The sequence below is a fragment of the Gossypium arboreum genome, chromosome 8 (assembly GCF_025698485.1).
Source record: "Gossypium arboreum isolate Shixiya-1 chromosome 8, ASM2569848v2, whole genome shotgun sequence".
In the NCBI taxonomy this organism is placed as follows: domain Eukaryota; kingdom Viridiplantae; phylum Streptophyta; class Magnoliopsida; order Malvales; family Malvaceae; genus Gossypium; species Gossypium arboreum.
This window is the reverse complement of record NC_069077.1, coordinates 142,220,218-142,233,345: the sequence shown is the minus strand read 5'-3', so window position 1 is coordinate 142,233,345 and position 13,128 is coordinate 142,220,218. Positions and strand designations below refer to the sequence as shown.

At 34.3% G+C, this 13,128-nt stretch overlaps 2 protein-coding genes across 2 annotated transcripts; both read left to right on the top strand.

Annotated features, from left to right (window-relative positions):
• The first annotated feature begins 512 nt into the window (after positions 1–512).
• Positions 513–6,325, top strand: LOC108480283 (uncharacterized). The gene is made up of 9 exons (XM_017783218.2): positions 513–573; positions 931–1,015; positions 2,367–2,455; positions 2,580–2,718; positions 3,020–3,094; positions 5,021–5,142; positions 5,226–5,301; positions 5,821–5,880; positions 6,021–6,325. The coding sequence occupies exons 2-9, from the start codon at positions 935–937 to the stop codon at positions 6,150–6,152; spliced, it is 774 nt and encodes a 257-aa protein (XP_017638707.1). The 5' UTR covers positions 513–573; positions 931–934; the 3' UTR covers positions 6,153–6,325.
• Positions 6,326–7,326: 1,001 nt separating this feature from the next.
• LOC108480702 (calcium uniporter protein 6, mitochondrial-like) lies at positions 7,327–11,903 on the top strand. Its single transcript, XM_017783779.2, has 3 exons — positions 7,327–7,492; positions 7,628–8,410; positions 11,319–11,903. The coding sequence occupies exons 2-3, from the start codon at positions 7,961–7,963 to the stop codon at positions 11,802–11,804; spliced, it is 936 nt and encodes a 311-aa protein (XP_017639268.1). The 5' UTR covers positions 7,327–7,492; positions 7,628–7,960; the 3' UTR covers positions 11,805–11,903.
• Positions 11,904–13,128: the final 1,225 nt, after the last annotated feature.

Sequence of the window (13,128 nt, the reverse complement as noted above, 5' to 3'; positions counted from 1 at the left end):
AACCAATTTAATTAAACTCAAAATAGATTAAATTAATTATAATCGAAAATTATTGTCCTCTAACTAATTGTCATTCCCACAAACCCATTTGGAATTGTGGGAGGGAATTAGGGAATAATAATCAGTCTATTAGTGTTATTTGATTTGACTGATGAGGCCCTAGCATGGACCATCACCATACCCAATTTCTATCCATCCAATCCAATCTATATGCTACTAGAATGTTTTGCCGACCATGCACTATTTTAATTGCATTAAATAATAATGGCCTAGAGTTGGCTTGTTGGATTTATTATAAAAAAATCCATTTCAATTAAAAAGAAACCTCATCCTCAATTCTTTGTTAATAATTTATAAGATTAATGAAAACTTTAGTATTATGTTCTGGTCACCCGGTGACATGACTTTTCTAATTTATAACACCAGCCCAACCCTAAACACAAGCCCCAAGCTTCAAATCCTTAGACCCAAAATCTAGACACTAAAAAATCTGAACCTCATACAAAAACAACTGAACCGGGCACTAAAAATACTGACCTCCCCGCCAACACCCCCCTCTCCCACCTTTCCTTTGTAAGTAACCAAGTATCTTCTCATTTTACCTTTGGATTTGTTTGTAAAGGTAAGGCCGTCTCTGTCTGCTATCTTTTTCTTTTTCAAAGTCTCTGTTACTGTTTTCATCTCTTTTATCGAAAAATTTTAAGGTCATTGTTGGATATTTCTTTTTAATTTCCATTTTCTCATCCATTTCATATGCTTGTTGCTAAACCGTTGTTCAATTTACTTGGTTGAGTTACTAGTATGATGTTCTTATATATACCCTATGGTAATTATTAGTTTTGAACAGGACTTTCCAACTGTTGTTTTCTGATTGATAGGTTTGCTCATGTCTTTGATTCAATTTCGTCTTACCCTGTCTTTCTTTACCAGCAGTATGGAGGATTCGCCCTCCTTTTCAACTAAAGAAATTTATTGGCTAGCATCATGCTTTTGGGGCATCATCACCTGCAAACTAGTAAGTAGTCCAATATGCTTTTGCTTTTATCAACGACATTTTTGGTGGATTGGAATTTCTTTCAGCTCTTTCTTCTTCGTAGATTTCGGTCAAATTCAATTGCTTTTATTAATCTTCGTTTTCTTTTCCATCTTTTATAAATTCAATACACTCTAATCTTGGTACTCGGTAAAACATCCTCAGCCTTCTCTAGTTCGTGTTACTTAAATTTTTTTTTTCCTAAATCTTGTTGATAGATTAGCTTCATAGGTAGCTTTTTTTTTCTGGCAATGGTAATAGTTATGGTTGTATAAAATTGCTTAGAATCCTATTCGGCCAGTTTCTACCATTTATTTTATCCAGAATTTAGGAATAGGAAGAGAATGGCTGTGAAGAGTACCTTAAAACAGAGAGGAAGAATAGGTTGGTTGAGAAAAAAAATGGTTTGGCACCAACAAGGATGCAACTAAATTGTGCTGACGCTCATAAAAGACCTGCCGTCCCGAGATTCTAACCTCAAATGAATCATAAAAAAGGTTTGGGAAACTTAGGATAAGACAGCTTCACACTGACCACAAAAAGACCCTGGTAGTGGTTCCACTTTTGGACCTGTATCTTTGAATTTTGGGTCAAAGTTATCCATATCTACATTTGCTGTCCATGCCTAGGTTGGAGTAGTTTATTAGGTTTGTTCTAAGTTGCCAAAGTTTGTGGACTATTTGGGGAAATTATCGAAATCAATTGAAGATTAGATTTAAACCACTTTATCTTAGGTTAATATATTTAGGACTGCCTAGAACTGCAGTATTAGATTTGTCATCAGTATGATGGAATTCACATTTCACTTTTATATTACAGAATGTATATATTTATCTAATTTCTGATACTCATATTCAGACATTCTTACACTGGGAGTATTTGAACTTTCCAAACAAAAGAATCATGCATTGGAAACATAATACAATTCTATCATTAAATATCATAATTGGGCTTTAGCTTTAGAAGTAAATTGAGTAGCTGGATAATAATTTCATTCGTTCTTTCTTTTTTTATATAGTAAAGGTAATTTCCCTTCTCTTTTTGGGTCTATTTGTTGGTATTTTTTATAGTTGAAATGTTTTAGAGATTAATGCAATGTATAAGTTATATGTCTTTTTTAACTACGTTACCAAGACTCTACATTTTTTTCTAAAATATGATGATCTAAATATATGGAAAAACTTTAAAAGATTTAGTATATCCATGTTGGACGCATCCTTGTATTGCATCTGACACTAACCCTCGATTCTAAGTAACAGCCTTTTAATACTGTTTTGACATAGTCTCTCTCCCTCTATTTAAGTTCTAAATATGTTCGATTTTATTCTTGCAGGTCTATGATATAACAGGTTTTATCAGCCCTTTTTGTTTCAAAGGATATGGAAAACTAAGTGATAAAGAAAAAATGGAATGGAACAATCGGTGCAATTTTGTCCTATGTTCTTTTCTTTTTTTTCCTTTTTCTTGTATAAAAGTTTGTTCAAAATATAATTTACTTTCCTAAATTTCTTTGCAACCTTGATCTAGATAGCCTTATCTTGTACAGGGGATTTTCAACTTTCCATGCTTTAATTGCAGCATGGGCTTCTCTCTACCTCCTACTATTCTCAGATCTTTTTAACGAGGATTCCAGTAATGACTTGATTGTGAATAGAAGCTCTATTATATCGAACATGGTCTTAGGGGTAAGCTACAATTTTATCAATATGTGAACTGATTGCCTGGTTTTATTCTTTTCCTTTGATTAACATAGCCTCGGGAGCTCAAATTAGTCTATAAGATGACTAATATTTGGACTATCAATTTGTATAATTTAATGGTATGCGGTTTGCAAAATATGTTTAATGCTGCTTTACAATTTGCTAAACTTTGATCATGATGACTTTCTTTTCCTTCAATTTTGCCTGTAACTTGCTTGGTATTATTTGTTGATGGTTAACTTGAAACATATTTCTTATTGTTTTTCCTAATCATTCTCTTGTACAGTTCTCTATTGGTTATTTTCTATCAGACTTGGCAATGGTGTTTTGGCATTTCCCAGCTTTAGGAGGTCTGGAGTATGTAAGTAGAGAATCATGCCTGATATTATTTATATTATTGTTTTGTAAGGTTATATTACTGCTCTGAATTAGTCTCAGTTCCCAGAAGCAATTTAATTTAAAACATCTGCTTAACCAATAATTGTGTTTCTTCAAAAAAGCTTTTGGTGTTTTGCTGCTCTCTCCTTGAAATATTGGATCAACTGACATGCTCGTTTCGAAATTGGATGCTTAGGATTTGATTGGCCTAGATCTTTTATAAAAATCTGGTGTTCAATTAGATCTCTTCTAGTGCTGTAGAAGATAAAATACTTAACGTAATATACATTTTTCTAATAAATGAAAAATATGAAAAAAAAAAAAAAACTGAACTTTACTAAACTAAGGGTTTTGTTGATACAATATAAGAATGTGGCAACGAGGTTGGAGGTGGTTCACTCAATGGGCTGAGAATTGTAAGTGGGTTATGGAGGAAAGATTGGAAGAAGTTTAGTCAAGAGAGAGAAGTGGTAGTAGATAGATTGGTCCTCTCTCGTTATGAGGTTTGAGGGGAGTATTTAAGGGGAACACTTATAAGCCATGTGTCCTTGTTTTATTGGTGGGCTTGTTATTCAAAGTGGGTGCCTTATTAGAGTGGCTATGTGATTTGATGTAACGAGGATAAAGAGTGGTGACAACAGAGTGGTTTAGCTTGGTGTGATGTGGCCTTGGGCAGAGGGTGGTGATTGGCGGGGTTATTCTGTTTGGTGGAGTTTTCCCAATTGTTGAGGTCTGGCGAAGGTATGTTAAGTGAGGATATGTGTAACAATTGCCCTCAGTTGAAGGGAAGGCTATAAAGTAACCTTACCTGAGACAAAAAGTATTAGTGAAGTTTCTATGTCGTGGGCAAGTTCTGTGTAGAAAATTTTCTGCCTATTTTATTTCGTAAAATTGGAGGAAATTTTTGCGAAGTTTTTGATTTGATTGTTCTTGTGAAATTCGCACAAGGCCTTAGAGGCAAAGTGTAAACATTCAACGTATGAATGCATGAAGCCTTGGAGGCAAGTATAAATGTGCAAGGTGTTCTTGGAAACGCTATTTATCTAAAAAGGTTAAATGTGCCTGAAGAGGCTTTGTTTTTGAAAAGTTTAGTTGTTTGAGAAGTTGAAGTGTGCCTTGAAGGCTAAGTATTTGAGAGGACAAAGTTTGCCTTAAAGGCTAAGTGCCGAAGAAGACGAAGTATGCCTTGAAGGCTGTGTCTAAGAATAGCAAGCATGTCTCGTAGGTTAAGTGTTTGAGAAGTAGAAGTATGCATTAAAAGCTAAGTTCCTGGAAATATGTGCTTGAACATCGCACAATATTTTTCCCTAAAAAACTTTTAATTACTTATATAATTGTACCTTCATTGAGGTATGCCTGAAAAGGTTGAAAGGTACTCGCCAATGGAATATGCTCATGATATTTATTACTGCAAAGCTTGAGGAATGTTAGTAATTATTTATAATATGCGTAAGTTATACAATGCTTATCCTTTAGCTGGGTATGCATGGAAGTGAGCTTGGCATATGTGGCCATGGGCGGAGTGTGGTATTTGGCAGGTTTATTTTGTTTGGTGGGGTTGTCCCAAACTCCCAATTGTAGAGTTCTGGCGAGGTATGTTAAGCAAGAGATGTGTAATAGGTTTATATGCTGCCAGTGAACTATGTTGTGACACATTATTTATTTACAAATAATCAATTTTATAATGATTTTAAAATAAATATAGTATCTTTTTAATAGCTGACTTCATGTGGTTCCATGCTAGTGTATAGCTTTGTTTGAATGCCAAAATGACCTTTCCACATAATCTAAAAAATTTTAAATCTGAGAGCCACACACAATGCTTATGCTTTTTCCGTAGAAAACTCTCCCTGAAGCTAGCCAAACACCCACTAAGTGGTTCATTTTGTTGATTTCCTATCTCTGTCAGGTCTTGCACCATGGGCTATCCATGTTTTCAATTTCTCTCTCCCTCATGAGCAGTCAAGGGCATATTTACATATTAATGGTTCTCTTTTCAGAGAGCACAACACCTTTTGTAAATATAAGATGGTTAGTTAACAATTTAAAATTTGTTAAATCTTTCTTCTCGCTTGTTCATCAACATTGTCTCACTACTATGACTGCAATTCCAGGTACTTGGATGTTGCTGGTCGGAAAAGCTCTACCATTTATATCTACAATGGCATTGCATTGTTCTTTGGGTGGTTGGTACTGATGCACATACCTCAAATCTTGGATCTTTTCTATTGTCGTATTGTTAATTTTCTGCATTCTGTGCTCCATGTTGGTCCATTAACATTAAAGATAGGAATGAGAAAAATTGGCAGGAAGCACATTGCTTATATAAATAAAGGGCGTGTTTTATAAATAAGAATATGCAAAACTTGCTAAAAGTGTAAGGACCCCTCTGCATCCATTTAGCTCATCTAATGACATGGCTTCAGTCCTTGGATGAATCATCAGTCTTTCTAATCGACCACTTTTTGTCCCAACCCCTTAATATAAAATTCTTGACTTGGTTTTCTTAAAAAATGAAAAATATTGACTTTATATTTGGATGAATCATCAATCTTTCTTTTGTCCTGGAAGAAAAAAGGAAAAAGGAATCATCAATCTCTCGTCGCAGATGTCTTATGACATTGTTGATATTCTGCTTGCTTTCTCTTCCATTTTATTGACGTCGCGCGACTGACAGACAGACATGACATCTACTTGTGATGATTTTAGATTGCAAGGATTTTTCTGTTCATCTATTTTTTTGCCCACATGTTTAACCACTTTGATGAGGTGAGTGTTCGAGTACATGAGCTTATATATTTACTTAAAAATGTTTCCTTTTTCATTTATTTTTTTGTTCGTTGATTTTTACTAGGCTGTTATACCCCAAACATTTTTTTATTTGATTAGTGAATTGATGAATAAAACAGGTCAAGAAGATATTTCCGTTGGGGTTCTACAGCTTGCTCACTGTACCTCCGGTGCTGGGGTTGATGAATGTGGTATGGTTTTGGAAGATAGTGAAGGGATTGATTAAAACAATTTCAAAAGCAAGACACTGAGAATAAGATCAATCCGAATTAATATTTATTTTCTGTGTAATGTTAAAAAATTGAAGAAAATCCAATTAATATTTGTCTATTGTGTGAAATTATAAAATAATATGGATAATTGTGAAACAGTGAAACGTGGCGCCGACCGGTTAGATATATGGCAATGTCCAAGGTTTCCTCAATTTTTTTCTAGACCTACAGAAGTCAATGTTGTATTGTTGCGTCGATTTATTAGGCTAAATTAGAAGGAAAAGCCGATTTTAAAAAATATTTAGGGATTTAGAGGATAAATTATAATAATAATCATTTTTGTTTGTTTTAAATTATATTTTAGTCACTTATGTTAGAAATGTTATGTTTTAGTTATTTATGTTATCGTTTTGTTATAAAGTGGTTATTTTACTATTAAACTTCGTTGTCTCTCTTATAACTATTTTATACGACACTTTAAATGGATTTTAAATGTCAATTTGAATGTTATTTTCTAACAAAACGATAACGTAAGTGATTAATCATTTTAAACATAAATAATTAAATTAAAATATAATTAAGGTAAATAAAAATAATTATTTTAATAGTTTATCTTTTTTAAATCTGGAAAAATTGTTTAAATCTCTAAATATTTTTAAAATTGGTCTTTTCTTTTAATTTATCCTGTCTATTATTTAATTTTTATTTTATTTGGTACTTTTATAAGAAATAAAAATGGCAAGGCGAAAAATTGGTATACATATGGTTCTCATAATTCAAAAAAAATATTTTGATCAAATAAATTATTAATATATCATTTGATATTTAAATTTAATGTTTTTTCCTAATATGATCTATTAATTTTTGTCTAATTTAATATTGTGTTTAACAAAATTTATATATTTTGTACTCAAATGTAATTATGTTAATTTTTAAGATTTTTTCGATGAAAATTATTTATTAGTATTATTATGTTTGAATTTTTATAATTTAGTTAATAAAATAAATTTAGAGTTAATTATAAGTTTTTTCAATTGTGTTTCATTGTCAAATATAACGATATGATTTAATTTAAATTTAGAGTTGATTTGATAAAAGTCAATTATTAATTATAAATTTTCATTCATTTAGTACTAAAATCTGAATTAAATGTTAAAAATGGTAACATTATTATCTTTGATATTGTATCAATTTAAAAAATATATATAAATAGCATATTAAAAAAGTTAATCAGCTCAGGAATAAAAAAACCCTTTCCTTTCTCTCTGTTGACCCTGTAAGTAGGCGTGTTCGCATTTTACCTATGGATTTCTTCCCCTTTGTTGACCCTGAAAGCAACCAAGTGTCTACTCATTTTACCTATGGACGTGCTCGTAAAGGTAAGACTACCCCCCCCCCCTTCTCTCTCATCTCTTTTATTGAGAGGACATCGTTGGATATTTCTTTTTATTTGCCATTTTCTCATCCATTTCTTACGCTTGTTGTTAAACCGTTGCTCATGACTTATTCAACAGGATTTTGCACCCTGTTCGGTGGGTGGGATCAAAACTTGGGCACCCAAATGCACTTATTTTCTAATTGACCATAGAGCATATTATTATAATAGGAAAAAAAAGAGAAGGGTTTTTTTTACTTTCTTTTTTATTGAAAGAAAAAGCTAGATCTGTTTGTTCCTAGGAGTTTACGACCAGCAAATGAAGAGCCTCACTTTATCATCTCATCTGATTTAAAACTGAATCACTCAAACTACCAACAGAAGAGACACACGCATATACGTACATACATATGCATATTTAAAAAATACGTACACACTACATTTTAAATTTGAGTAAGAAATATATTGAAGCATGTGGAGGAGGTTGTGGTGGCGCGAGGCTTTGAAGCAGGGTGTGTCTGCGGCCGTTGGGAGGAGACTTCCGCCTCCTCCGCCGAACCCGCTGCTGTTGGGTGGAGTGACATTGGGAACCAATTTAGTATTCCGCGGTACAAAAATTAGGTTTTCTTCTTCATCTTGTGATGCCAATGCAACCTCTGATTCCAAAAAGGCAGGAGCAGGAGTGGACAGCGTAACATTCGGGGAGGCCAAGAAGCTGATGAGGCTTGTCAATGTGGAATCACTCAAGACCAAGCTAGGGATGGAAGGCAAAGAGGTGATCGGCTACTCGGAGTTGTTAAAGGCTTGCGAGAGCATGGGCATTGCGAGATCTCTGGACGAGGCCATCGCTTTTGCACGCGTTCTCGATGAGGCAGGCGTCGTACTTCTCTTCCGCGACAAGGTTTATCTTCATCCTGATAAGGTGCCCTCCCTCTTTTGACCTTTACTCTCTTGTATTATCTGTCTCTTTATATTAACGCATTTCCTTTTCTCCCCCTTCTGATCCAATCCGTGATTCTTGATTGATAATCGAGTGAAGAATGTTTGGCAATGGATTTACCAATCGAATGCCCCATCAAGTTCATTTTATTCTTTTTAATTCCAGTTCTAATGTTTAATTTGTCATTGTCATTGCCTTTGCCTTCGTCTCTCCATTATTTTCAACTGTTGTCTTGAATGCCTTTATATAGCATATATCATTTCTTATGTACACACACACACACTTTAATCAATTTTTTTGTAGGATTTAACATTTTAACAATTCAGTAGTTGAATATTTGTTAATACCGTTAGATTGTTAAAATATTATTCATATGGAGTGGGTAAAACTGAGGTAGTAAGGTAGTTTTACAATAGTGTGAGTGCCTCTCTCTAGATATATCTAGCAAATGAAATACAAATTCGGTCTATTAGATTGGACAACCGGACTGATAGTGTGAAGTGGGTAAGTAAAAAGATTAAGGGGAGATCTTTGGTCTCAATCATTTTAAGATTCGCTTTGTCAGCTTGCATTTACTGGATTTGGAGGGAAAGGAACCATAGGCAATTTGGGGTAGACATCATAGCGAGCAAGAGTTGTTGAGCTAAATCAAAGAAATTGTCCAGATGAGGTTACAGGGAGCTGCTGTTAACATAGGGATGTAAGGAATAGCAGTTATGAATTGATTGGCGAATCAGTTTTACTGTATAGGTTTTTTTTTCTTTTTTATTTTGTACAGGTTTAATTGAACATGTGATAGAATGTACAGAGGTTTTCAGTAGCAGATTTCTGCTTACTTGGGTAATAAAATTCAATTATCCAAAAAAAAATTGGTCTATTAGGCTATTAGGTGTTAGAAAACAATAGTTTACTATTTTTATTGCATTTTAGTAAAATAAAGAAATGAGCATCTATTATGCTATTTAAATATTTTGTAAAGGAAAAGAAAAAACCAGAACGAAGCTAGTCACTGATCCTTAACCAAAAGTTCTACATTCCTGTCATGTCTATAATCCAAGGTGGGGGAGTAATGTTTCTCATTTACTCCAGTCATCATCTATGCATCAGACATGCACACACGCACCCAAAAGTCACCCCAAAGTCATCCGGTAACAACATATATAAGGTCCAAGCCGTTTAAAGCATTTGTTTCATGCATGAATCTGTAGCATAATCGCTTTTCTGCAGATGACTACCCTCAGTGTCTGTGTTGTGCAATGAATTGTTTGACATGTCAATACCATGCCGTGTTTCAAAGGTCAATTGTTTAATTGGTAGCCTCTTTCAGGTTTGTCTGCACCTTACTTCAAGCCTTGCACTTAGTTGTGGTTCACCTCTTATTTAAATAAGATGCATAAGCATTATTGTCATCTCCTTCCCAAATACACCCCTGCCCCCCCCCCCCCAAAAAAAAAAAAAAAAAGGGTCATATTCTTTGCAATAACTCCAGACCATTCCCTCAGTTCTCCTTTGCATTCACGAATATTACCTCCTTTAGCTGCTAGAAGGATATCAATCCTTAAGTTTGAAATGCTCCTGCACTTTCAACCCAACTCAATTGCTATATATATAACGAATGAAATATAAATTCCCTCTACTAGGCTGTTAGGCTTCAGAAAACACTAGATTACTTTTTTTATTACGTTTTAGTAAAATAAAACAAATGGGCATCTATTAGGCTATTTAAATATTTTGTAAAAGAAAAAACCTGCATGAAGCTAGTCACTGATCCTTATTAATATATTATGTCTTAACCAAAAGTAATACATTTCTGTCCTGTCTATAATCCTTGGGGGTAAGTTATTTCTTTCATGTGCTTGTTTAAGAATAGATTCGTCTCCAGTCTTCATCTATGCATCAACAACGCACCCTAAAAGTCATCTGGTATTTGTACAAGTGCTATTCCTTTTTCTTTTTTTATAGAAAGATGGTAACTGGTGAGGTTTTAAGGATTAGAGTTGGATTCTGTTGAGGTTTATGCTTATATCTAACCATTAACTCGGTACTTTATCATCTTCCTCTTTACTCATTGAAATCTTTCTGTTTAAATTAAAATCAATGAGAACAATTAATCTTGGTGGACCTTCATTTTGGTTTATCAAGGTGGAATCTTTTCTCCTTGTATCATCATGTCATATCACTTCAAGACTTTGAGTGTAATTGTATTGTATATATTGGAAATAGCATCTCATGCCCAAATATTTGCTATTATGAAAAGGACTGATGAGCATGCTTATGAACCCAATTTTGCAACAACCAGTGGTTATGAACCCATAAATCTCATATAATTGCTCTACATCCTTGCATTTTTGCACCATTACTTATCTGCAGATGACCACCTTCAGTCAATGCGTTGTTCAATAAATTGTTTGACATGTCAATACCTTGTGCTTAGGCCAGATAAATGGTATCTTTTTGTCCAAGGCAAATTGTTTAGTTGGTAGCCTCTTTCAAGTTTGTCTGCACCTCACTTCAAGCCTTGCACTGAGTTTTGCTTGACCTCTTATTTAAATGAGATGCATAAGCATTATCGTCATCCCCTTCAACAACACCCCCCAAAAAAAAAATGGAAACCCCACATTCTTTACAATAACTCCAGACCATTCCCAATTTCTCCCTTGCAGTCATGACTATGAACTCCTTTACTTTAGCTCCTAGAAGGATATGAATCCCTAAAGTTAGAAATGCTCCTACACTTCCAACCCATCTTAAATTGCTTTTATATCAAATGTATTTAAAAACTTATGCAGCTGTTCTTTTCTTCCCCAACGTTCATATTTGACTTCATTAAGAATTGCCTTATCATTTTACCCTAATTGTGAAGGATACAGACTGAATTTGCATTTTGTAGGTGGTGGATCTAATTAGAAGAGCAGTACCTCTTGCTTTGACTCCTGAAGATGACCCTATAAGAGATGAGCTAAAGAGGCTGCAGGAGAAGAAGGAAGAAATTGATGTGCTAGCACATAAGCAAGTTCGGCGCATCCTTTGGAGTGGTCTAGGATTAGCGATGGTACAAGTTGGACTGTTCTTCCGGCTAACGTTTTGGGAATTCTCATGGGATGTAATGGAACCGATTGCATTTTTCACCACGGCCACTGGCATAGTCATGGGCTATGCTTACTTCCTTTTGACTTCAAGAGATCCCACGTATCAAGATCTAATGAAGAGGCTTTTTCTGTCGAGGCAAAGGAAACTGTTCAAGAAGCATAAATTTGACGTTGACAGGTTGAAGGAGTTACAAAACAAGTGCAAAACATCTCTGGATGCGTCTGCATCTATCCGGAATCGTGTAGGATTGGAAGTAGAACTAGATGATGCCTTACACAAGGATTAGGCTTTATCCCCACCTTCACTTCGGTTGCTTTCTTATTCTTATTATTATTTATCTTGATAACCATTTCTAACATAAATCAAAGCTTAATCCTTTTCCTCATTTATCCATTTCTTTATTTCTTTCTTCATTGCTATCTGTTTACGTATCTGGCATGATAATCTTTAGTCTTATATTTTTTGTGAAAGAAGTTTTATTAGCTAACATAGCACAGGATTTTGCATGTGAATTTGATACATGATAATCTGTCTGTCAACATATTAAAATTGCCAAATTATTTTGCAACAAATTCCGAGAAGAAACCTGGAGGCAAGTCATGCACTTGAATCCAAAAGGAAGAAAACACCAACGGGACTCGCATCAGATCCTCATCCTCCTTTAATCGATGAATAACCAAAATTTGGTTATGAAAAGTCCATGGAGCGCCGGTAATTACACGATCAACATCTAACTCGTGGTAAAACTTGAATAAATGCCTTTTCCCCTAGATTTAAGACTTGAGCCCCTCCAAGGGGATGCTATAGGTTAGCCATTGTTTTCCTCACTGTCAGGAAATGGACCACACTTGCTGTTAAAAAACAACTCACCAAGTAAAACTCGTATACTGATTTTTGATATTCGACTTCACCAGAAAGAAGTCATGCTTCTTCTCCATCCTCAATACTTAGATCTACCATTCTTTTCTCCATTTGATAAAAAACAATGAAAATGAATATAACATTAATACGACACGAGACAGAGAATCAGAGCCGTGAAAGACCTTAAGACAAAACAATACAAAAGCATGCCACAGGCAAACAGAAGAAAACCGTTCTACAGAGAGCAGACATTTATACTTTTGGATTAGACAAGTTATCAATAATAAACCTAGGATTAATCTTAAGAAAACAGGTAGCACTAGGGAAAGAAAAATGTTGACAAATTCCATGTCTTAAGTGCTTATGCGTTGGGGAGTTGTTTGGGCACAACGAGACTTTATAGGGAAATTAAGGAAGGTTTGGTCGTAGACAATAAAAAAAAAGAACTATATTGAAAACTTTTACTGCATGGTCGTCCTGGTCAATGTAGATCAATAACATGAATCAACATGCATGTATAGTCTTCTTTTTTATTTTTATTTTTAAGTTGACATTAGATTTCAAAGCAATAAAGTAATCATATATAACATTAAAGGCAACATGGTAGTTGCTTTTCTAAGGCACAAATTTCTTGAGGAAATCGACTTCTCTGAGAAAAAATTTTGTTTTCGAAGTGTTATTCTTTAAGTAATTGATTGGGACTTTAACAATCGAATATATGGTCTCCAAGTCAGAGTTTTGTCCCCAGC